Source organism: Bos grunniens, chromosome 27, assembly GCF_055505025.1.
Source record: "Bos grunniens cultivar Pamir isolate PY7600 chromosome 27, Bosgru_T2T1.0, whole genome shotgun sequence".
In the NCBI taxonomy this organism is placed as follows: Eukaryota; Metazoa; Chordata; class Mammalia; order Artiodactyla; family Bovidae; genus Bos; species Bos grunniens.
Window position 1 is genome coordinate 21,874,619 of NC_141191.1, and position 25,774 is coordinate 21,900,392.

At 41.4% G+C, this 25,774-nt stretch overlaps 1 protein-coding gene and 1 long non-coding RNA gene across 8 annotated transcripts in view; one reads left to right on the plus strand and one right to left on the minus strand.

Annotated features, from left to right (window-relative positions):
• The window catches only part of MICU3 (mitochondrial calcium uptake 3), a 93,433-nt gene extending 76,067 nt beyond the window's left edge, over positions 1-17,366 (minus strand). For 6 of the 7 annotated variants that reach the window (XM_086380683.1, XM_086380684.1, XM_086380681.1 and 3 more), the window contains exon 1: positions 1,799-2,212. In XM_086380683.1, the coding sequence (XP_086236809.1) occupies positions 1,799-2,188 (390 nt within the window). In that variant the 5' untranslated portion in view covers positions 2,189-2,212. Of the gene's footprint in view, positions 1-1,798; positions 2,213-3,258; positions 3,365-7,018; positions 7,102-17,022 lie in introns of those variants that run through there. The other variant, XM_086380685.1, reaches the window with a different exon arrangement.
• LOC147343640 (uncharacterized) lies at positions 2,972-15,008 on the plus strand. Its single transcript, XR_015156316.1, has 3 exons — positions 2,972-3,388; positions 3,500-3,687; positions 14,620-15,008. It is a non-coding gene; the product is annotated as an uncharacterized LOC147343640 (long non-coding RNA).
• Positions 17,367-25,774: the final 8,408 nt, after the last annotated feature.

Below are 25,774 nucleotides of genomic sequence, written 5' to 3' on the forward strand. Positions count from 1 at the left end.
TAAGTAAACAAATGAATAAAATAAAAATACAAATTTGCTGAATGCTCACTACATGCTAGGAGTACCATTCTAACTCCTTTAAATATATTAACTCATTTAACTGTCACAACTCTATGAGACAGACTATTAATTTCACAGATGAGGATACAGGCATTGAGTTTCAGTAATGACACAACTAGGAAGTGATAAAACCAGAGTCCCAGCTCTCTGAGTGTGGGCTTTCAAAACTGCATGACACTCTCTCAACTTTAAAAGTAAAACTGATTTGTTAGAAAGAAGAAAATACCATTTGAATCTTCAATGTTCCCAGATAACTGAGGTTGATTAAAAGGCTTCCCTTGTGGCTCAACTGGTAAAGAAACCCCCTGCAATGTGGGAGACCTGGGTTCAATCCCTGGGTTGGGAAGATCCCCTGGAGAAGGGAAAGGCTAGCCACTCCAGTATTCTGGCCTGGAGAATTCCCTGGACTGTATAGTCCATGGGGTCGCAAAGCCTCCGACACGACTAAGCGCCTTTCACTTTCACTTTCACTTGGTTAAACAGGACACAAGCTTAACATGTGTTTGTGACGCGGTGAAGGGGGTGAAGGTTGAGGGTATTTGTTAGTATTTTAAGCATTCACTGTATAAATATACTTTACGCTATGTATTTGTGATTTGCTACTAGAAGGTCCTTAACATAGATTCCCTGCTCTACATCAACAATCTCCACCAAAAGAACTGATGAACTTACATCAGATCACCATCACCGATTTGGGCAAAGAATAAAGAGTATATAAATTATATGAAAGTTCAAAACAGAATAGCTGTCTCTTCCCCCAATTATTGTCATCTAAGCCCTTCACACTCTTCCTGTCTTGCAAGAGTTTTCCTAAATGACTTCCTAGTCATGCATGATTCTTGATACACTAATAAGACAAAAGCTCCCTGCCCCTCTTTTCATTCTTGCCTTATACTCACCTTTACCTTATAATGCCAACCATATGATGATACCTGAACAGTTTCCTCTGAAGTTTCTCTACAAGAGTTAATCCTCTTTCAGTTTCCTACTTTTACTGTCCTATCCATCTTCTTGCTTATTGATCGTACTTAAGAGTATCTGGCTTTACTAGGGGAGGAGGGAGAGAAATATACTTCTTGAATAATTGTTGTTGTTTTTTAATCTGGTGACATCTTCACTCGTTCTTTCTGACATATAAGGAGGCTACACAGTTTTGGCATTTCCGCTGTTGGGACTCATAAACCTCCTTACAATAATGCAGTGGCCTCTGGGATCTCAGACCACGCCTTTGATGCGCTGGCTCCTAAGGTGCTGAACCTCCTTGATCATGCGCTGAGGCCGGCTCCGCCTGGGAGTACGTTCTCTCGCGTATGCAGCCCTTTCTGCCATGACTTTCAGCCTGTCTTGCCCTTGGCTTCTGCTGGGTCAGGGTTTTTTTTATTTTGTCGTGGGTTTGGGCTTTGGTGGCTAGGTGGCGGCTGCAGCAACCTAAAGGTCCTGATGTGATGCGTCAAGACATGTGATGCACCAGGTGTGTCTTCCCCACGCTGGGTGAACAGACTCGGCTGCCCGAGTCTGGGCTGCCCGACCTAGAAGGTTTCGGTCTCGCTCACAGGACGTCCCTGATCGGCGGCCCCAGAGTCACACCGCGACAACCCCCAACGTCCGGTCTCACGCGCGCCCCGCGCGGCCGTCACCCCGTCTCTCCCGGCACTCAGGTGTTAACACCTGGCGGTCCTCACCCCGGGAGTCACCTGCCGGCCCGCCCAGGCGCGCGCAGGCGCTCCCACGCACGTACCGTCTCCTTGGCAGCGGCGACCGGGATGGGGAGCAGCCCCCCGCCGCCGGGCGGGTCCTCTGGCTCTGCGGCCGCGCTCTCCGAGGGGAGCCAGGGGCCCGCCGCCCGCGCGGAGTCGGCCCTGGGGTCCCCGTACAGCTGGTAGCACACCAGGCCGACCAGACCCCCGCCGGCCGCGGCCGCGAAGCTCAGCTCCCGCCAGCGCCGCCGCCGCCTCCAAGCCGCCTCCGCCACAGCCCCCTCGTCCTCCTCCCGGCAGGAGAAGGGCCGGCCCGGAGGGCCCGGGGCTGTCCCCGCAGGCCGCCCCCACGGCCCATGGGCGGGATGATGAGGCGAGCACGGAGGCGGCAGCCGAGGCGGCGGCCACAGGAGCCTCCGCAGCGCAGCCATAGCGGGAGCTGCCGGCGCCTCAGCCAGGAGGGGGCGGGTGAAGGGGCGGAGGGGGGCCCGAAACCTCGCGAGAAGTCGGTGCGCCGAGCCTCGCCGCTGGCCGAGAGCGACCCTAAGATTGCCGCCCCTCACTGGAGTCACCTGTCGGAGCGCCTTCGGCTAAAGGGTGTAGACGAGGGGGATCTCTGGCTGCGAATAAGCCTGGGGAGGAGGCACAACCGGCTGCTCCTCGGCCCTGCATTCCCGGCCCAACCCCGCGGTCATAAATATCTTGCGCCTGCCTCCGAAGACACCTGACTGCGCGAAAACCCAACACCGCAGGCGACAGCCCGGGTCGGCGGGGCTGGGCCGAGCCCTCGGTTGTCAGGGTGTCCCGGCGCCCCTCCGCTGACTGGATCCTCCGCCTCTGCTTCTCGGGGGTGGGTCTCCGTCAGCCTCGCGCCGCGCTAAGAAAGTCACAACCCCTAACAGTATTCTCATCTTCAGATAGACCGTGAATAATTTGCAATTGTATCTTCAGGCGTTGCGACAGAAAATGGCACATAAAAATTTGGCTCAAGTCATAAAACTATTAAGTCAAAGAATTTTTTTAATTACGTGACAGTTTCTGATATTTTGATGGGAGAAGGCTGATACTGTTTGAGGGGAGAAGGCTAATACTTATTTTTTTTTTTGAAGGAGGGGGTACAGCTGCTTTACAGTGTTGCGTTAGTTTCTGCTACGCGACAAAGTGAATCAGCTATACTTAAACATGTATCGCTTTTGAGCTTCCCTCCCAGCCGCCCCTTCCCATCCCACCCATCTAGGTGATCAGAGCACAGAGCTGAACTTCCTGTGCTGTACAGCAGCTTCCCACTAGATATGTGGATGGTCTTAGAGTCTTGTCACTCAGAGTTAAGTCAGAAAGAGAAAAACAAATAGAGTATATTAACCAGTATATGTGGAGTTTAGAAAAATGGTACAGATAAACCCATTTCCAGGGCAGGCATAGAGAAGCAGAGTAGAGAACACATACATGGGAGGCGTGGAGAAGGGGAGACCAATGATTGGGGAGATTAGGATTGGCATACCTGCTGTTTTTTAGTTATCCTCCATGTGTTTGAAAAACATTGCCATACCTGCGGTGACTTCATTCAATACAACAGAGCTGTCTTGAAAGATACTTTTGGGAGGAAGCTGTTGATATAAAATAAATAATGGGTAAGCACATTGTGTCATTTTTGTTATTTCTGTACTTGTTTGTCTGCTACACTTTATGAGAACGTGTTTATGACATTTTTATCAGTTTCCTACTATGTATGTTTTTATCAGTTTCCTATGTATGTACGTATTGGGGAATATTCTGGAACCGCTGGAGACTCCCTTACTGGAAATTTTCATCCTGAAGTGCAATGGTGGGCCAGTCACCAAAGAATGAAATTCAGCACGTGGGACAGAGATAACGACAACTACGAAGGGAACTGTGCGAAAGAGGATCAGTCTGGCTGGTGGTTTAACAGGTTTGATGTTTCATAAACACAGTTGTAATTGCATTGATGATATCTGACTGCTGCTGCTGCTGCTAAGTCGCTTCAGTTGTGTCCGACTCTGTGCGACTCCATAGATGGCAGCCCACCAGGCTCCCCCGTCCTTGGGATTCTCCAGGCAAGAACACTGGAGTGGGTTGCCATTTCCTTCTCCAATGCATTAAAGTGAAAAGTGAACGTGAAGTCGCTCAGTCGTGTCCGACTCTTTACGACCCCATGGACTGTAGCCTATCAGGCTCCTCTGTCCATGGGATTTTCCAGGTAAGAGTGCTGGAGTGGATTGCCATTTCCTTCTCCAGAGGATCTTCCCCACCCAGGGATCGAACCTGGGTCTCCCGCATTGCAGGCAGACGCTTTACTGTCTGAGCCACCAGGGAATGTTTAGAGGAATCCTTCAAATACTCTGAATCTATAAAGCAGAAGTAGATGTTTTTCTGGAACTCTCTTGCATTTTGGATGATCAAACAGATGTTGGCATTAGCCTGTATTAAAATAAGTAATTGAGGTGTATCTGATAGATTACTTATAGGCAAGGGCTTTGTTAGGAATGGCAATTTCAGAATCTGGGCCAGAAAATCTAATTTTGTTTGCCTCTGAAAACCCTTAGTCTTTACAAGAATTGCCAGGATCTAAACCCCTTGTGGATGTTTCCCTGGTGGCTCAGTGGTAAAGAATCCGTCTGCAATGCAGACACCGTAGGAGAACTGGATGTTCAGTCCTTGGGTTGGAAAGATTTCCTGGAGAAGGGCATGGCAACTGACTTCAGGATTCTTGCCTGGTGAATACTATGGACAGAGGAGCCAGGCTGGCTACAGTTCATAGGGTCACAAGGGGTCAGACATGACTGAAGCGACAGCACACACTTTGAGCTGTAGTCACAAGGGGTTTGAGTGCGTGCTGTCGCTTCAGTCATGTCTGACTCTTTGTGACCCTATGGACTGTAGCCAGCTTGGCTCCTCTGTCCATAGTATTCTCCAGGCAAGAATCCTGAAGTCAGTTGCCATGCCCTTCTCCAGGAAATCTTTCCAACCCAAGGATTGAACATCCAGTTCTCCTACAGTGTCTGCATTGCAGACGGATTCTTTAGGATTCTTTACCACTGAGCCACCAGGGAAACATCCACAAGGGGTTTAGATCCTGGCAATTCTTATGAAGACTAGGGATTTTCAGAGGCAAACAAAATGAGATTTTTCTGGTCCAGATTCTGAAATTGCCATTCCTAACAAAGCCCTTGCCTCTAAGTAATCTATCAGATACACCTCAATTACTTATTTTAATATAGGCTAATGCCAACATCTGTTGGATCATCCAAAATGCAAGAGAGTTTCAGAAAAACATCTACTTCTGCTTTATTGACTACACCAAAGCCTTTGATTGTGTGGATCACAACAAACTGTGGAAAATTCTTAGAGATGGGAATACCAGACCACCTGACCTGCTTCCTGAGAAATCTGTATACAGGTCAAGAAGCAACAGTTAGAACTGGACATGAAACAACAGACTGGTTCCAAACAGGAAAAGGAGTCCATCAAGGCTGCATATTGTCACCCTGCTTATTTAACTTATATGCAGAATACATCATGTGAAATGCTGGGTTGGATGAAGCAAAAGCTGGAATCAAGATTGCCAGGAGAAATATCAATAACCTCAGATATGCAGATGACACCACCGTTATGACAGAAAGTGAAGAACTGAAGAGCCTCTTGATGAAAATGAAAGAGGAGAGTGAAAAAGTTGGCTTAAAGCTCAACTTTCAGAAAACTAAGATCATGGCATCCAGTCCCATCACTTCATGGCAAATAGATGGGGAAACAATGGAAACAGTGACAGACTTGATTTGCCGGGGGGGCGGGGGGGGCTCCAAAATCACTGTCAATGGTGACTGCAGCCATGAAATTAAAAGACGCTTGTTCCTTGGGAGAAAAGCTATGACCAACCTAGACAGTATATTAAAAAGCAGAGACATTATTTTGCCAACAAAGGTCTGTCTAGTCAAAGCTTTGGTTTTTCCAGTAGTCATATATGGGTGTGACAGTTGGACCATAAAGAAGGCTGAGCACAAAAGAACTGATGCTTTTGAACTGTGGTGTTGGAGAAGACTCTTGAGAGTCCCTTGGACTCCAAAGAGATCCAACCAATCAATCCTAAAGGAAATCAGTCCTGAGTATTCATTGGAAGGACTGATGCTGAAGCTGAAACTCCAATACTTTGGCCACCTGATGCGAAGAACTGACTCACTAGAAATACTTTGGCCACCTGATGCTGGGAAAGATTGAAGGCAGGAGGAGAAGGGAATGACAGAGGATGAGATGGTTGGCTGGCATCAGTGACTCGATGGACATGAGTTTGAGTAAGCTCCGGGAGTTGGTGATGGACAGGAAAGCCTGGAGTGCTGCAGTCCATAGGATTGCAAAGAGTCGGACATGACTGAGCGACTGAACTGAACTGAACTGAATGGAATTGTTCTTTCTTAAAGCCACTAAAAGTGATAAACAGAAAAGTCCTCTATTACATGAAACAAATGTGTCTATTTCAGGATGCTGTGTCTGTGTTTCTTTTACTTTCAGCCTGTTGGGTTTATGTATTCAGTACCGTAAGGAAAACTCTGTGCTGGGTCCTTGTTTTATCACCAAGATTCCTTCAATTTCTGCTTCCTCTGAATTCTGAAAATTTCAACAGAAGCATTTATTCTCTGCATATATAATCCAGTTCTTCTTCTGGCATTGTTTACTTTGATCTAAATACAATTTGTGGATTTTCTCATAAATTTCTCACATGGCCTAATAGCAGAGTTCTTGGACAGACTGATGAATTTTTATTAGATGCATATTAAAAGCCAAGTAGGTATAAAAAGAATTAGGGAGGTAATACAATAAGGTATTACAGATAAGAAACATGACAGAAATTCTCTACCTAACATGATTTCAGATATATATATCTAACTCTATATAATTTCTCTCTAGTTAAAAAAAATTTATAGAGTTCCTGAAAGCCATTTCTTTGGCTCAAAATCAAGTTCTGCTGTGAGAGTTGCTGGGTTTAGTAGGTTCTCCAAATACTCAGAAGGCTTTGGGTAAAAGGTCTCTCTGCATGCAGAAGTTATTCTATTTATAGCTTTCCTTCCTACCTCCCTCCTAAAAGCTGTGGTGGTGCTGATTTAGTCACTAAGTTGTGTCTGACTCTTTGTGACCCCATGGACGGTAGCCCACCAGGCTCCTCTGTCCATGGGGATTCTCCAGGCAAGAATACTGGAGTGGGTTGCCATTTCTGCCTCCAGGGGACCCTCCCAACCCAGGGATGGTACCTGTATCTCCTGTGGCTCCTGAATTGTTAAGCAGATTCTTTATCACCCAGCCACCTGGGAAGCCTTCTTTGGAGACTCTTTTCCTACAAAATAATGGAATATAGGTGATCACCTTCTGAACCCATGAGCCTAATTAACCAAAACGCTCCAAGCTTATTAGTAAACCGAATAGAAATACTTTCTTCATAGCATTTTTCATATGTCACTTCCCTTCTCAACCCATGCTGCTGTGCTGTGCTTGTTCTCTCAGTCATGTCAGACTCTTTTTGACCCCATGGACCGCAGCCCGCCAGGCTCCTCTGACCATGGGGATTCTCCAGGCAAGAATACTGGAGTGGGTTGCCATGCCCTCTGCCAGGGGATCTTCCCAACCCAGGGATGGAACCCAAGTCTCCCACATTGTAGGCAGATTCTTTTACCGTCTGAGCCACCAGGGAAGCCCTTCAAAACCCATAATTGCCCTACAGTTGCTTTTTTCTTTCCAATTACAATTCCATCCCATGACCCAATTATTTTCACCTTTTAATACTTTTAAAATTGCAAACAAAATGAGTGACTTTTAAATTTTGAAAATGTGATATTTAAGTGTAATATGTGTCATGCCTAAGAAGAAATGTCCTGTTTAATAAAAACTCCTATTAAAAAAAATCCTGCTTGTCTAGTTTTATTCATTCTGAGCACTAGAATCTTGACTGGTTGGAAGAGGAGCAATTATATCTGAGATCCTACATCAGGGCAGATGAGCCCCGCCCCCACCCTCAGGCCTACTCAATTCTGACAGAGGGAGGCCACCAGCCAAAGGCTGCACCAAGCCACTGCTCTCTTGGGAAAGTGGTCCTCATCTTCAGTGCTGTTTTCCTTGGGGGAATAATTGGCAAAGTCAAAAGAGAAAGTGATGGGAAAGTATGTTCTGTGGAGTTGCAGCCTTTTCTTGGTCATTTGTCTTCAGAGAGCCAGCCTCTGGGAGCCTACAACTTTATTCCCCAGCATCCAGAGCCATGGAAACCCATTTATGGAGGGTGCTAAGGATTCTTTTTCTATTTTGACCAGCTTCCACTGCCAAAGACAGGTTGATAATGGTTTGCACTCTGACCTCTCCCCTTGGTCAAAGTAAAGCCTCCTAGCTCCATGAAACCAGATCATCTACTTAGTCCAACTGCTTGCACATAGTAGGACTTCAACAAATGTTTATTAAATGAAGAAGGGAATTTATTATTGTTGTGAGGGGTAGGGGGAGAGGCTAAGATAGGAAGGTGAATTAGGAGACAAGAAAATAAAGTAGGTCATCTGATGCTAAAAAAGTTGATAAAGTAAGCAACACATCCTAAAATATAATTAATGCAAATAGAAGGATAAAAGGAGAAAGCAAGAGGTTGGCATGGAAAGGTTGTGGTCATGACGAAGGGCAGATTCAGAAACAAATTTTGTGATTTGAAGCCATCCTCTTACATACTGTAATTTGGCACAATCTAGCAACATTTAGTGGAGAAGGCAATGGCACCCCACTCAAGTACTCTTGCCTGGAAAATCCCATGGATGGAGGAGTCTGGTGGGCTGCAGTCCATGGGGTCGCTAGGAGTCGGACACAACTGAGCGACTTCACTTTCACTTTTCAATTTCATGCATTGGAGAAGGAAATGGCAACCCACTCCAGTGTTCTTGCCTGGAGAATCCCAGGGACGGGGGAGCCTGGTGGGCTGCCGTCTATGGGGTCTCACAGAGTCGGATACGACTGAAGCGACTTAGCAGCGGCAGCAGCAACATTTAGAGCCTTAAAGCAGTAAGCTTCTACTTGGTTCTTTTCTGTACTCTGAGAAATTCCAGCCCGCTCCATGGGCAAAGTTCAGTGACTTGACCTTGATACTTTCCTTTTGTTCTTACATGTCTCACTGGTGACACCACCAAGCTGTCAGTGGTATACATTTAAATACCTAACATCAAGACCAGTAATAATATTATTTTGACCATTACATTTGACCTATCTGATTTGTGTAATTTCTGGTTTTATATAAGTTCCATGATCTTTGCTGATAGTGTATCACCGTTCAATTCTTATTGTCTTTATCCTCCATTTGGTGGCAGGGACATCTTTTTTTATGTCTTTTGGAAACAAGGACTAGTAAAGCTGGCTGCCTGAAACATGTGAGCCCTTTCTCAATAGTCCAGTTCTCATGCCTGATAGTAATTAAAGTTTTCAAGCCCACAAAAAGCGGTCTTCTAGTGAAGAATGGCCTCTGAGTAATATATCCATCATCCATTATGCAAGCATGACACTTGGGTAAGAAAACAAATACCATCTTTTTAAAAGTATTGGCTGTAACTACTAGAGTTTAGCATATGCATATGCTATGACCCATTAATTTCACTCCTATATGAAATATTCAACAGCAATGAGTATTTATGTGCATCAAAAGACATATAGAGGAATATTTGTAATTGGCCAGAAACTACAAAGTATTCATAAGTTCATCAACAATGTCCTGAATTTTTAAAAATTGTGATATAGTCACAAAATTGACTGCTGTATAGCAGTGAAAATTACTAAAATGCAGCTCCATGTAATTACATGGTTCAAAGAAGGCAGGCACAACAGAACTGTGTTATTCTATTTATAATGTTCAAACACAACAACATATAAACATATACATGTGGTGTCAGAAATCATGATGGTGGTTTCTTTGGGCACAGGGTAGTGACTGACAGTGGAAGAAGGGGGGTCCTAGAGTTCTGTTCATGTTCCGTTCCTTGATGTGGGTGCTGGTTAAACAAGGATATTCCCTCTGCGAAAATTCCTAGAACTATCCAGTTACAATGGCTAATTGTATATCATTTTAATGCATATAATACTTCAACAAAAAGTTTATATATTAAGTCAGTGCAAACTTAACTGCGGTTTTGAACTGTGAATTTTAAATCATTATCAGTTCAGTTCAGTTCAGTCGCTCAGTCGTGTCCGACTCTTTATAACCAGGCTCAAACACACCTTTATTAATCAAAACAGGAACCATTACAATCAACACATTTTTGCCAATGAGAAAATAAATTAGTTTATCCCTGTACTGTAAAAATCCATGCTTCAAGATTCGACAAACTCTTGGAATATTTCTGCCTCCTGCTGGTTGTGGAAGCATTTCTTCTGCAAAAAGTTGTCGAGATGCTTGAAAAAATGGCAGTCGGTTGGCAAGAGGTCAGGTGAATATGGTGGATGGGGCAAAGTTTAATAACCCAATTTATTCAACTTTTGAAGCTCTGGTTGTGCAATGTGCGGTCAGTCATTTTTGTGGAGAAGATTGGGCCCTTGCTGTTGATCAATGCTGGCTGTAGGTGTTGCAGTTTTCAGCGCAGCTTATCAATTTGCTGAGCATACTTCTCAGATGTAATGGATTCATGGGGATTCAGAAAGCTTTAGCAGATCAGATGGGCAGCAGACAACCAAACAGTGACCATGACCATTTTTTGGTGCAAGTTTGGCTGTAGAAAGTGCTCTGGAGCTTCTTCTTGGTCCAACCACTGAACTGGCCATCGCTGGTTATCCACTTTTCATTGCATGTCACAATCGATCGAGAAATATTTTGTTGTTGCTATGTAGACTGAGCAAAGACAGTGCTTCAAAACAATGATTTTTTGATTTTCAGTCAGCTCATGAGGCACCTGCTTATTGAGCTTGATCTTTCCAATTTGCTCCAAATGCTAAATGACTGTAAATGGTTGTTGTTGAGTTCTTTGGTAACCTCTTGTGTAGTTTTAAGAGGATCAGTTTCAATGATCCTCTCAATTGGTTGTTGTCAACTTCCCATGGCCCACCACTAGGCTCCTCATCTTCAAGGCTCTTGTCTCCTTTGCAAAATTTCTTGAACCACCACTGCACTGTATGTTCATTGGCAGTTCTTGGGTCAAATGTGTCATTAATGTTGTGAGTTTTCTCTGATGCTTTATGACCCCTTTTGAACTCAAATTTTAAAATTGCTCAAATTTGCTTTTTGTCTAACATCATTTCCATAGTCTAAAATAAATATAAAATACACTGCAAGTAGAAGTTATTAACAAAAAAGCATAAAGTGAGAAATGCACATTAAAATGATGTCTAACATAAACATATGTGTTTAAGAATGTATTCCAATATCAAATGGCAAAGTTTAACAGTGAAAAACTGCAATTACTTTTGCACCAATCTAATAAAAAAATAGATTTTCTTCCTAATGCTCTTGAATGATATGCTACTTACTATGGTGTGTTAAAACTTGCTTAGTTATGTACTATGTGACTTAAAAGAAATTGAGATTATAAAGCATTAAGAGGAAAAATTGATTGAAGAATTGGAAACTAACAGAAAAGGTAGATAATCTTGATACAGCCTAAAGAGATTTTTTTTAGCATCTATAATGATATCTTCTGTTTAATTGTTTTAAACTTTTCAGTTTGTAAGGAAGTATAGCTAAATAACAGTGCTGTGATAGTTTCAGGTGTGTAGCAGAGCGACTCAGCTATACATATGCATGTATCCATTCTCCCCCAAACTCCCATCCCATCCATAGCCTAAAGAGATTGAATGAAGGAGCATCTTAAAAAGTGTTCTAATAAAAACAAAAAGTGTTTTAGTACCTGAAAATCCTTAAGAAGCTGCTCATGAACTATTTTCCTTATCTAGTAAGGAAAGGTATTTTAAGAAACAATCTAGTGTTTTATCTTCTTTGACTTCCAGCACTCTCTCCTGTGAGATGTCCATATGGACAGGCTCAGTAGGTACCTGGTGGTAGGGCCTAGTGCAACCAGCATATACCCTCATCTCTGGCTCGAACCCCAGACTGTCCGGTGTTGGATGGGAAATTGTTTTAAGGGCAGATAACCAAACAGAAGGGCAGCCTTCAGAACAGATGGAAAGCTCAGCACCAAGAGGGAACCATTAGAGAAATCAAGCATAGCATAAGGTAAGTCTGTGTATGTACGTGCAGAAGCTTAGCGGGACAGCAAACCAGTCTCATTTCTTGCCAGCTCCAGTTGATCTTTACGTGTTCCCCAGAACACTGTGCTGAGCAACATTTTCAGACCAGGTCCAGAATTTCCAGTAAATAACACCAGAGTGTCTCTAGTTGAAAACAGGAGGACATCTGGATCCTGCCTACTTAAAGCTCTCTTTAAACACCCACAGTCAGGCCTGAAGCATCTTGGTACAACCTTCGGACTTAAAATCCATGAAAATGTGCACACATTTAATTTTTTTCTGATGAGTGAAAAAATTAAATAATTTTCTCTGGGTCACGCAACCAGAACTCGAGCCTTTATATTCTGCCCTCCACCTACATAGTTTCTGTATTGCAATCAGAAACTAAGAATTTAAGACAATTTCTCTTAAGATGCACTAATTTGTGAACAGTAGAATAGAAATTGCATTCGCTCAAATAAGAGATATTCTTTATGGATAAAATCCACATCCAACTGGGGAAAAGTGGTACCATGAGATAAAAGTGGTACTGTAAGTATGTAAGTAAGTGAGGTAATCAGGTAGGCTCTACAAACCCACATAGTAAGAGTTCAAGGACATTTATTCTAACATACTGCTGTGACCATGTCACAGTCTAATTTCATCAGTCTCTATGAATCTTAGTTCAGAGCCTAAAGAGAAAACGTTCATTTTGTCTAGCCTAGAGGGGCTTTATATTTTAGTTAGTTCCTTACTCTAATACTGATCTGCTGTGCCTGGAATGAAAGAGGTGGAGTCACATGTAGGAACGGTTTTTGGAAAATGCAGGAATTGCTTTTCTTAGACAGCTCAGTGTGCAGGCTCCTGTGCTGTACTGGTAAAAGTTTAACCGCTGGTTCTGGGGTAGAAGGCAGGAGAGCCCTGATTTGTAGTGTTTACAGATTTCCACAGTATAAATACTCCCACCATGGCTGATTTCAAGCTACCAACATGACATTACCAGTGGTAGAGTTGTAAGAAGATGCACAGTAGCACCACATTATATAGAATTTGCGTGATACACATATCAAAGAGGTAATAGGAATAGTAAAATAATTGGGGAGTGATGAGTTTCTAGCACTTACTGCTTTTGATTTTAATATAATTTATCTACTTATAAATTTATATAACATTTTAAAATAATGCCTCTTACAACTTGGCTCACTAAATGCCTGAAAATGTAACAATCAGTTCTTTTGAGCTTGAGCAAGCAGGCTGCAGAACACTGCTACCGGGTATTTAAAGATTACTATATCCATTAAGGGGGGCTTCCCAGGTGGCTCAGAGGTTAAAGCATCTGCCTGCAATGCGGGAGACCTGGGTTCAATCCCTGGGTCAGGAAGATCCCCTGGAGAAGGAAATGGCAACCCACTCCAGTATTCTTGCCTGGAGAATCCCATGGACGGAGGAGCATGGTGGGCTACAGTCCACGGGGTCACAAAGAGTCAGATACAACTGAACGACTTCACTCACTTCACTCACTATATCCATTAGGGAGTCTGGGAGATCTTGAAGATCAGTGTTTGACACCAGAAAGAAACAGAACAGGAAGGATGTACTGTGTAGAACAGGGAACTCTACTCAGCGCACTGTGGTGACTTGAATGGGAAAGAAATCCAAAAGGGAGGGGATATATGTACATGTATGGCTGATGCATTTTGCTGTACAGTAGAAACTAACACAACATTGTAAAGCAAGTATACTCCAATAAAAATTAATTAAAGTAATTTGAAGGATGTAAATAAAAATACGAACACAGTATGGGGAAAAATAGAAGGACACAAAACTAACCCCCAAAAAATCAGGATTAAGAATTTGCCTTTATCCACAAATGGCAAGTGAATTTACCCATCCTTTAATCAAGAAGAGGGTTAGAGACTTCCCTGGCAATCCAGCAGTTAAGATTCCACACTTCCACATGCAGGGGCCGTGTGTTCAACCCCTGGTTCCTGCCTGCTGTGAGGTGTGGCCAAAAAATAAAACTAAAATTAAAAAAAAAAGAAGAGGGTTAACAACCTTCTCTTTCTTCTTGGGGTTGTTAATTGTTTTCAATCAACCTGCATATAGATATTACTATGGAATTATTTTTATTCTTTCCTATTAGTTCTATTTGTTTTTCCAAAGAGTTGGAGTTAAAGAATCATCTCAGGTATGGATGAGTACAACTGACTACTTATAACCAAATAAAGACTATTTTTGTTTTGAATTTGCAGCTACTTAGATGAAAAGCATTGCATTAACAGCTGATACCAAATAGGGACAAACTTCATTCGATATTGACAGGTTGTTAGGTCTTGCTGTATGCTAATATTAATCTTTAGGTTTGAATAAAATATGTTATCTCAAATTTAAAACACCACAATATAATATACCTAAACAATACTTGAATTTATTATGTTTAAAATTCAAGGGTTTTGTTCACAAGAAGGTATTCACTCTTAAACCAAAGTAATAATCAAGTGGTTTTGGTCACTATGTAGTATCTTTTTATGTTAGAATAAATCAGTTTGCCTCAAACACTAGAGATTAATCTAAAAACAAAATGTCTCAAAATATGGGTGTTCATAAATTTCTTGGCAACTGAAGCATATCAAAATTCTTGTGCTTTGAAAATGATTGTTTTTTTTTTTTTTTTTTTCAGGATTGTCTCAAATCTTGTGTTCAGGAACCTGTAAACCTCAGACCACCACATCAAGGGAAATAAAGCAAACCTTTCACTTGGTGACAAGACTTTATAGAACATCACTACACAAGTTGCTCTAAGATCATCATGCAGGTGCAGGGGGCTCCTTGAACAAATTATTCAAGAATAAGGAGGTCTGTTCCTTCATCCTTCCAGTGTTATACAAGAAAACAATGTTTGATTAGAATTTCATTGTGTGCAGTATTTGTTTCAGGGCATATGCTTTGATCAAAATCTATGTAATGGAAGCCTGTGTTCTATGATATCGAGAATTAATCATTGAACTCTTGACTATGGTTAAATATAATAATTACACTCACTTACTTATTAAACACCTATGAGCCTGTGAAGAGTTTGTCTCTAAAGTGAATTTTAAATAAAGAGGAACATCAAACAGTGATAAAACCAACATATGAAACTCAAGGTCATTATACAAACCAGGTGCTTTCTCAAAGTGAGAATGAATCAAATTAAGAAAGAGAAACAGCCAGAAGTTGAACAGATGTAGTAATTCATCATTTTTAGTCTCTTAAAAGTAGAAACAAATGAGAAATAAATTTCAGAACACGGTGTGAAGATTCCTTTTTTCTCATTTCTCATTTCTCATGTAGGTTAAAATTAAATTTCCTTCTAATCTTTCTCTGATAATTGTGTCTGATTGATATAACATCCAAGTGGAAGAGGCCACCAGGCAGTCAGAGATGTGAAACCGGAGAGAGATTTTAAAAGTGGTACCACTATGCAGCTTTGTGTTGAAACTTAGAGTTTTAAATGTTATTTTAATTAAAAATAACATACTTTAAAAGAAAGTTTATATATACTGTAAGTGGATTATGTTAGAGTCAAAAATTATAAAATTATGTGATATTTACATAATAATGGTAGCTTGCAGATACATCTAAAGAAATACTGTGTTGTGTTTAAGAGCACTTCAGAAGTTGGAAGTGCATGTATAAATATCTTTATGTATACATTTGTTTTGCTAAAATATCAGTATTTGAGTCTCATAACTAGAATCACTCATCTTCTTTACTCTCTAGTTTTAAGGGATGAAGAACTGAAGGAATTCAAAAAAATAGGTTTGTGAAAATCAGTTATAAACTGCAAAGTTTATAAAAGCAAAGTTACTAAATTCTATCTTCCAGTTAAATTTTACCTTGAAATTTGGATAGAGAATCATAAAATGTTAGGTTGAATGGGGCCATGGGGATAATCTAGTCCAAAACCTGTGTTTTAGAGGAGGAAACTGAATGGATTGTTGTCTTATCAGGAGGAATGCTGTAGTCTGAATTCTGTTTGCTTCCCCTCTTTAACAGGACTCTGCTGGATTCAACTTTCTTCCTGAATGCTTCTCCCATTCCAAGACTGGTTTAGTCTACCCTGCCACCTGCTTTCAATGAAATACCTTGAACTTTTCCATCATAACTGACCCCTCCCCGCCCCCCCCCCCCGCCCCACACACACAGTATAATGTTCTCCTTTACTTGTTTGTTTATCAGCCAATTAGAATGTGGGGGACCAGGGCTCGATCCCTGGGTCGGGAAGATTCCCTGGAGAAGGAAATGGCAACCCACTCCAGTACTTTTGCCTAGAAAATCCCATGGACAGAGGAGCCTGGTGCAGGCTACTGTCCATGGGGTCTCAAAGAGTCGGACACAACTGAGCAACTTCACTTTTACTTTTCAGACTGTAAGGTACAGGAAGATGATGTGGAGATGGTGTTTTGCCATTTAGCAAACACAGACAGTGCTTATTGCATAGTGGAACTTGTGCATTTTTTGAATGAAAGGCAAATAATTGTTTTCATAAAATTATGTAGAAGGCATGCAAATTCAACATGAACAGAAATTTCTAAGGATGTTAAAGATATACATTAAATTGTTCAAAGTTCAGAAACCCGCTATTGAACTACTAGGTTAAAATGATTCCCCTGAATCATATCACATATCACAATCATAACAGCTCACTGAAATACAATATATTATGTTGATAACTTTGAGGAACTTGTAGTGGGTCTGAATTTACTGAAGTCAGTCGTGAAAGGCTGTTGTCTTAACCTTTCATCTCTTATTTTTAAAAAAATACACATAAAGGTTATTTGCTGTTGTGATTGTGTCTTTTTTCTTGTGTATTTTGGTTCATGCAGTTTTATGGGTGATACACTTCTCAAAGAAGAACTGCTCTTTGAAATTTCCTGGCCATCCAGTGGTTGGGGCTCTGCGCTTCCACTTCAGGGGCACAGGTTCGACCTCTGGTGGGTGAACTAAGATCTGGCCTGCCCCGCGACTAGGTCAAAAAAGTCAAATGAAAAAGGAGCTGCTCAGACTACTCTAGAATCCAGTTCCTTGCTGTTTCACTTACTTGGCTCGGCTCCTTGTCCTTGAACTCGTTTCACCATTTCATTGCCAGCGAGAAACGTACAGCCTTGTTTGTAGGAACGGCTTCAGTCAAACACTTTCAGCGTCAACACTTTCACGATGTCCTGACAGCTGCACTGAATCGGCTGAAGCTGCGTTTTATTCCCTATCAGGATTATTGACATTTTCACAACTTTTCCTGGATTTTTTTTCCTTTGCCAAGGACCTCCTCAGAATGGTGCTGTTCTTCTGTTTTCATATTTGGAAATGAGATTCCCATGAGGAATTTACCAACAGCAAACCAGGAGCTGGAGAAGTGAAACTTGGCAGAATTCCTTCCTCTCTGTCAAGGTCCCTCTTGGCCTTATCAAGGGTCTGGCAGTGACTGTGCCCACACTGTCCCCTAGTGGCTGGCCCCACAGTGGGCCCCTCAGGGCCGGGCATCTCCTGTGCCCTGGTGACTGACAGCTCTTTCTCTCAGAATATGGCTTTTATGCCCAGGGGCGATCTTTCAAAGATCTATTTTCTCTTGTGTGCAAGAGAAATATATTTATTGCTCTTGCGTTTTCTGACAGTTTTACATCTTTGAGTAAACATTCTATGACTTAGAACCTTTCTAAGGGGAAATAGAAAAATAAGTTCAAACATCATTGTGTGTACTATAGGTTTCTGAAAAAGTCTTAGAGTACCTGTTGATCAACCAACAGATATTTCTCAAGCTTAAAAGTTTACCAGATACTGTTGTGGGCACTTGTTATACATTCATGAACAAAACAAAGATCCCTGCCCGATGGAGTATATGTTCTAGTATCAGAAAGTATGAGAAGAGCACTATAATGGACTTTTCCTTAGAGTAACATTCAAACCAGGTTACTTGTAAACGTGATGTATTCAATAACTGTACTATTGTGAGCTGTGTTTTTGCATCCAGTGATGTAATTGATATTTGTTTCACCTTCTCTAACTTGCAGTCAGGGTAAGCTGTTAGTGACCACAAGGTGTTATAGCTGGTACCCGCCCCAGGCACTCCTTGCCATACAAATGTGTTACTCGGCTCCCATATGCTAATTTTCTCACTCTACGGTGGCCATTATGGAGAGATTGGTATGTCTTCCTAAGTTCAGTTCAGTCTCTCAGTCGTGTCCGACTCTTTGTGACCCCGTGGACTGCAGCATGCCAGGCTTCCCTGTCCATCACCAACTCCTGAGCCTACTCAAATTCATGTCCATTGCATCGGTGATGCCATCCAATCATCTCATCCTCTGTTGTCCCCTTCTCCCCCTTTCCCAGCATCAGGGTCTTTTCCAACGAGTCGGTTCTTTGCATCAGGTGGCCAAAGTATTGGAGTTTCAGCTTCAGCATCAGTCCTTCCAATGACTATTCAGGACTGATTTCCTTTAGGATGGACTGGTTAGTCTCCTTGCAGTCCAAGGCCTCAAGAGTCTTCTCCAACACCACAGTTCAAAAGCATCAATTCTTCAGCTCTCAGCTTTCTTTATAGTCCAACTCTCACATCCATATATGACTACAGGAAAAACCATAGCTTTGACTAGATGAACCTTTGTTGGTAAAGGTTTTTACCTTCTCTGATTTTTACTATGCTGTCTAGGTTGGTCACAGCTTTTCTTCCAAGGAGCAAGCATCTTTTAATTTCATGGATGTAGTCACCATCTGCAGTGATTTTGGAGCCCAAGAAAATAAAGTCTCTCACTGTTTCCATTGTTTCCCCATCTATTTGCCATAAAGTGATGGGACCGGATGCCACCTTAGTTTTTTGAATGTTGAGTTTTAAACCAACATTTTCACTCTTCTCTTTCACTTTCATCAAGAAGCTCTTTAGTTCTTCACTTTCTGCCATAAGGGTGGTGTCATCTGCATATCTGTCGTTATTGATATTTCTCCTGGCAATCTTGATTCCAGATTGTGCTTCATCTAGCCCAGCATTTCTCATGATGTATCTGCATATAAGTTAAATTAGCAGGGTGACGATATACAGCCTTGAAGTACTCCTTTCCCAATTTGGAACCAGTCTGTTGTTCCATGTCCAGTTCTAACTGTTGCTTCTTGACCTGTGTACAAGTTTCTCAGGAGGCAGGTCAGGGGATCTGGTATTCCTGTCTCTTTAGAGGCAAAAAGCTATGTCTTCCTAAACTCTGTGCCAAAATGCAAGTGGCCTTCCAGTCTTCCCTCCTGGCCACTTTTCCCAATGCTCTGCCCACCAGGGGTGGACACTCACGGCCCCCCTTCTTCAGCATCACTTGCCTGAAGAACTCCTGGGCAAGCGTTGCCTGGGGCCAGGCTCTGGTTCACATTAACAGGCCTAGTTATCTCAGGCCTCTATGGTTGAAAAAATGGATAAATAAAGCTTTAGTACTCTTATCTCATTACTGTGCTTAAAAGACATGAAATTGCAAAATAATTTAAGAAATTACTTTTTCATTTTCTGACTTTTAAAAGAAATGAGTGCATGTATGCCTGCTCAGGCATGTCCAATTCTGCAACCTTGTGGACTGCAGCCTGCCAGGCTCCTCTGTCTATGGGATTCTCCAGGCAAGAATACTGGAGTGTGTTCCCATTTCCTTCTCCACTGGATCTTCCTGACTCACACCCAGGGATTGAACCCGCATCTCCTCCATTGGCAGGTGGGTTCTTTACTACTGAGCCACATAGGAAGCCCAAAGGAAATATAATAATTTATATTATTAATGTTATAAAAGATTAAACACTTGTATCTCCATTCTTGTAATGATGTCTTTTATTTCTAACTAATTCTAGGGAGAAACAATGAACAAACTCATTAATTGTTTAAATTTATTGATTTCCTAAATTTTATAAATAGATTTTCTTATTTGGAAAGGTGTCATTCAAAAAAATCAGATGTCAATTCTATACCCTCCCAAAATATACTTTATTTTTAATATTTATGATTTAATTTTATTACAATAAAATATCCTTTAGTGTTTATATGGCATTATGTTTCAGTAGGCTGAAGCACATTTATATAATTTAAAATACTGTTTCTTTATTTGTTTTTTAGAAAAGTATTTATTTTTATTTATTTATTTGTCTGTGCCTTAGTTGTGGCATGTGGGACTTTTGTTGTGGCACTGGAACCCTGAGTTGCAGATTGAGAACTCTTAGTCACTAGGATTCAGTTCCCTGACCAGGAATCGAACCCAGGACCCCTCCATTGGTTGCGCAGAGTCTTAGCCACTGGACCACCAGGGAAGCTACTTGTTTCTTTACTTAGAAAATGGAGAAAGGAAAACAAAGAGGCTTAGTGGCATCTGTGGATACATTCATAGTAGTTCAATTCAGTTTAGTTGCTTAGTCATGTCTGACTCTGTGTAAACCAACTCTCTGTAAACTCTCTGTAAAAAACTGCAGGGGGCTCCTGGTTCCATGTCAAGCCTCCCTGTCCATCACCAACTCCCGGAGCTTGCTCAACTCATGTCCATCGAGTTGGTGATGACATGCAACCATCTCATCCTCTATTGACCCTTCTCCTCTTGCCCTCAATCTTGCCCAGCATCAGGGTCTTTTCCAATGAGTTAGTTCTTCATATCAGGTGGCCAGAGTATTGGAGTTTCAGCTTCAGCACCAGTCCTTCCAATGAATATTCAGGATTGACTTCCTTTTGGATGGACTGGTTGGATGTCCTTTTAATCCAAGGGACTCTCAAGAATCTTCTCCAACACCACGGTTCAAAAGCATCAATTCTTTTGTGCTCAGCCTTCTTTATGGATGTGTCCAACACTCACATCCATACATGACTACTGGAAAAACCATAGCTTTGACTAGACGGACCTTTGTTGGCAAAGTAATGTCTCTGCTTTTTAGTAGGCTGTCTAGGTTTGTCACAGCTTTTCTTCCAAGGATCAAGCAGCATCTTTTAATTTCATGGCTGCAGTCACCATCTGCAGTGATTTTGGAGCCCAAGAAAATTAAGTCTCTCACTGTTTCCTTTGTTTCCCCATCTATTTGCCATGAAGTAATGGGACTGGATGCCAAGATCTTCAATTTTTGAATGTTGAATTTTAAGAAATCTTTTTCACTCTCTTCTTTCACTTTCATCAAGAGGCTTTTTAGTTCCTCTTGGCTTTCTGCCATAAAGGTGGCATCATCTGCATATCTGAGGTTATTGTTATTTCTCCCGGCAATCTTGATTCCAGCTTGTGCTTCATCCAGCCTGGGATTTTGCATGATGTACAACCAGTCTATCCTAAAGGAGATCAGTCCTGGGTGTTCATTGGAAAGACTGATGTTGAAGCTGAAACTCAAATACTTTGGCTACCTGATGCGAAGAGCGGACTCATTTGGAAAGACCCTGATGCTGGGTAAGATTGAGGGCAGGAGGAGAAGGGGATGACAGAGGATGAGATGGTTGGATGGCATCACCGGCTTAATGGACATGGGTTTGGGTAGACTCCGGCAGTTGGTGATGGATAGGGAGGCCTGGTGTGCTGTGGTTCATGGGGTCGCAAAGAGTCGGACACGACTGAGTGACTGAAATGAACTGAACTGAACTCTCCATAGAAGTTAAATATGCAGGGTGACAATACACAGTCTTGACATACTCCTTTCCCATTCTGGAACCAGTCTGTTGTTCCATGTCCAGTTCTAACTGTTGCTTCTTGACCTGCATACAGGTTTCTCAGAAGGCAGGTCAGGTGGTCTGGTATTCCCATCTCTTGAAGAATTTTCCAGTTTGTGGTAATCCCACAATCAAAGGCTTTAGTGTAGTCAATTAAACAGAGGCGGATGTTTTTCTGGAATTCTCTTGCTTTTTCTATAATCCAAAGGATGTTGGCAATTTGACCTCTTGTTCCTCTGCCTTTTCTAAAACCAGCTTGAACATCTCCAAGTTCTTGGTTCACGTACTGTTGAAGCCTAGCTTGGAGAATTTTGAGCATTACTTTACTAGCGTGTGAGATGAGGGCAATTGTGTGGTAGTTTGAACATTCTTTGGCATTGCATTTCTTTGGGATTGGAATGAAAACTGACCTCTGCCAGTCTGCTGGCTACAGTTGAGTTTTCCAAATTTGCTGACATATTGAGTGCAGCACTTTCACAGCATCATCATTTAGGATTTGAAATGTCTCAGCTGGAATCCCATCACCTCCATTAGCTCTGTTTGTAGTGATGCTTCCTAAGGCCCACTTGACTTTGCACTCCAGGATGTCTGTCTCTAAGTGAGTGATCACACCATTGTGGTTATCTGGGTCATTAACATCTTTTTTGTATAGTTCTTCTTTGTATTCTTGCTACCTCATCTTAAAATCTCCTGCTTCTGTTAGGTCCAAACCATTTCTGTCCTTTATTTTGCCCATCTTTGCATGAAATATTCCTTTGGTATCTCTAATTTTCTTGAAGAGATCTCTAGTGTTTCCCATTCTATTGTTTTCTCTATTTCTTTGCATTGATCACTGAGGAAGGCTTTCTTATCTCTCCTTGCTGTTCTTTGGAACTCTGAATTCAGATGGATGTATCTTTTCTTTTCTCCTTTGTCTTTCATTTCTCTTCTTTTCTCAGTTATTTTTAAGCCCTCTTCAGACAACCATTTTGCCTTTTTGCATTTCTTCTTCTTGGGGAAGGTTTTGATCACTGCCTCCTTGTTGTCCATGTGTAGAGTCATCTCTTGTGTTGTTGGAAGAGGGTGTTTGCTATGACCAGTGTGTTCTTTTGGCAAAACTCTGTTAGCCTTTGCCCTGCTTAATTTTGTACTCCAAGGCCAAACTTGCCTCTTACTCCAGGTATCTCTTGACTTCCTAATTTTGCATTCCAGTCCCCTCTGATGTAAAGGATGTCACCTTTTGGTGTTAGTTCTAGAAGGTCTTGTAGGTCTTCATACACCCATTCAACTTCAGCCTTTTCAACATTACTAGTCGGTACATCAGAGAAGGCAATGGCACCCCACTCCAGTACTCTTGCCTGAAGAATCCCATGAATGGAGGAGCCTGATAGGCTGCGGTCCATGGGGTCGCTAAGAGTTGGACACGACTGAGCGACTCCATTTTCACTTTTCACTTTCATGCATTGGAGAAGGAAATGGCAACCCACTCCAGTGTTCTTGCCTGGAGAATCCCAGGGACGGGGGAGCCTGATGGGCTGCCGTCTATGCGGTCGCACAGAGTCGGACGAGACTGAAGCGGCAGCAGCAGTTGGTACATAGACTTGGATTACTGTGGTATTGAATGGTTTGCCTTGGAAATGAACAGTGGTCATTCTGTCATTTGATTGCACCTAAGTACTACATTTTGGACTGTTTTATTTACTATAAGTGCTACTCCATTTCTTCTAACATTCATAGTAAGGAGGTAATAAAGCAATAAAAAAAATAACCATAACTGTTCTTCCTAATCCACTATTTAGTTGCTGCTCCTGGGAGTAACCAAATAAAGTATTGTATATGAGCAGTGGTATCAATTTTTTTTGAAAAAGGTATGTACTTCAGTTTTGCTGGAGAATCAGCTTCTATTGCTCTTTGGGCATTTGAAGCATTATTTGGTGTTGGAAATGGATGTGAAATATTTAACTAAAAATTACAATGTTTTCCCATTAACTAGGTGACAGTTGCAAGATGAAGATGTTTGGTTGAGGTAACTTGGCAAATTCCTTCCAACAGAAGAAAAATAGAAATTACTTTCATACTGTAATTTTGTGATGTATTCAAATGATGACTGAAGACCTTATAAAAGACAAATAAATGATGTAGAGTCATCCAGATGCTGTGGCTACTTCCAAAACATCTTGTATTAGGAGCATATTTCCTTCCAAGCCCTCTCAAAATACTATTGGTGAAAACTTTCATTGATGGAAGCATAAATATCATTTTTTCTGTGCTCCAAATAAGGACCACTATCCCGTAAGTCATCTTTCTCTTCTTGCAGCTTTGAGCAGAACATTGAATTTCAAGTGGCCCCAAACCCAGGGAAGATAGATACTGATTATCTTCATTCTCAAATTACTTAGATGTTGTGTAACTAATGGAACTTCATATGCATTTATCCACATAGTTCCTATAATACTTCTTCACGTTAGACACTATATACTCTATCTTAATTTTATAGAGGAAAAACTGAGCTCCAGGGAGGTAATGTAATTTTCCCAGGGTCTTGTAACTATCGAGTGGCAAATATCTTGCCTGTATCTAGCCAGGTGAACAGGAAAAAAAAAAAAAAAAACCACAAGGCCAAAATCAAACTGTATTTGTTGTTTATTATTCTTGCTCTTTGTGGTGGAGAAACTGAGAAATGGGGTTGGATTACAATAGTTGACGTTCCTGAACTAAAGAGGCAATGACAAACATATTCAATTTGTGTCAAATTTTCATTCTGCCTAAATTTGACCCCCCAAGTTATATGACTTTGTGGTAAGTTAATACTCTTTTTTCTGTGAATGTTCAATACTATGCACAGGAAGATATCCAACCCCATTCTGCTCAAGGTTTGAAATTTTGTGCAGACTGAGACCTTTCTATGCATATAGTTCAAATTCAGGAATTCTGATTTATCTCAATTACTTTACATAATAGCTGTTGAATTTAGATATTCTCTCCTATAACCAAAGTACTTCTAATATTTGTTATGAACTTTCAAATTTTACCTTAATAATAATGTCATACTTACAGAAAAGTTACAAGAGTACTGCAAAGAATTTCGCATACCCCTATATTCACTTTCTTTAACTGTTAACATTTCACTCACCTGCTTTATCTTTTATTTTCTCTTTTTTTGTATATAGTTGTATATACACTTTTCCCGAACTATTTGAGAATAATTTTGCAGCTATCATGTATCTTTATCCATAAAGTTTTATTTTGTATTTCCTAAGACTTTTCTTTATATATTCACAGTAAAACTGTCAAAATGAAGAAAATTAGCATCGATACAATACTATTGTTTCATTCACAGTTCATAGTAACCGTTTCCCCATTGTCTCAATAAAGTCCCTTATGTTGGTTTATTTGTTTCTCTGTTTTAGGCTCCATATCAGGATTATCATTAGATTCAGTTTTCATGCCTCTTTAGTCTCCTTTCATCTGGAGCAGGTTCTCAACCTTTGTCTTCTTGACAAAGCATTTTGGAGGAGTGTAGGCCAGTTGTTTTGTAGACTGTTCCTTATTTGGGGTTTAGCTTATGTCTCTTCATGATTAGATTCAGGATGCATTTTTTACAGTGACATCAAATAAGTGACAAAGTATTCTTCCCAGGATGTCAAGAAGCTCATGGTATTGGTTTGTCTCATTATTCTTGTTTACATTTATTATGTGGTAAAAATAGTTGTTGCTGATGTTTAGTCACTCAAATGTGTCCAACTCTTTTGTGATTCCGTAGACTGTAGCTCGTCAGGCTCCTCTGTCCATGGGATTTCCCAGGCAAGAATACTGGAGTGGATTGCCTTTTCCTTCTCCAGGGGATCTTCCCAACCCAGGGGTTGAGCATCTCCTGCATTGGAGGCAGATTTTTTACTGCTGAGCCACTGGAGAAGTCCCGGTTAAGACAGGGTTTACTACATTAATCCATATAATGTTATTATTTTCTCTTTATGGTCAAGAAACAATTTGTAAGAGGATATTTGAGACTACATAGATAGCCTCTTCCAGGATTTGAAATAGCTCCACTGGAATTCCATCACCTCCACTAGCTTTGTTCATAGTGATGCTTTCTAAGGCCCACTTGACTTCACATTCCAAGATGTCTGCTCTAGGTGTGTGATCACATCATCGTGATTATCTGGGTTGTGACGATCTTTTT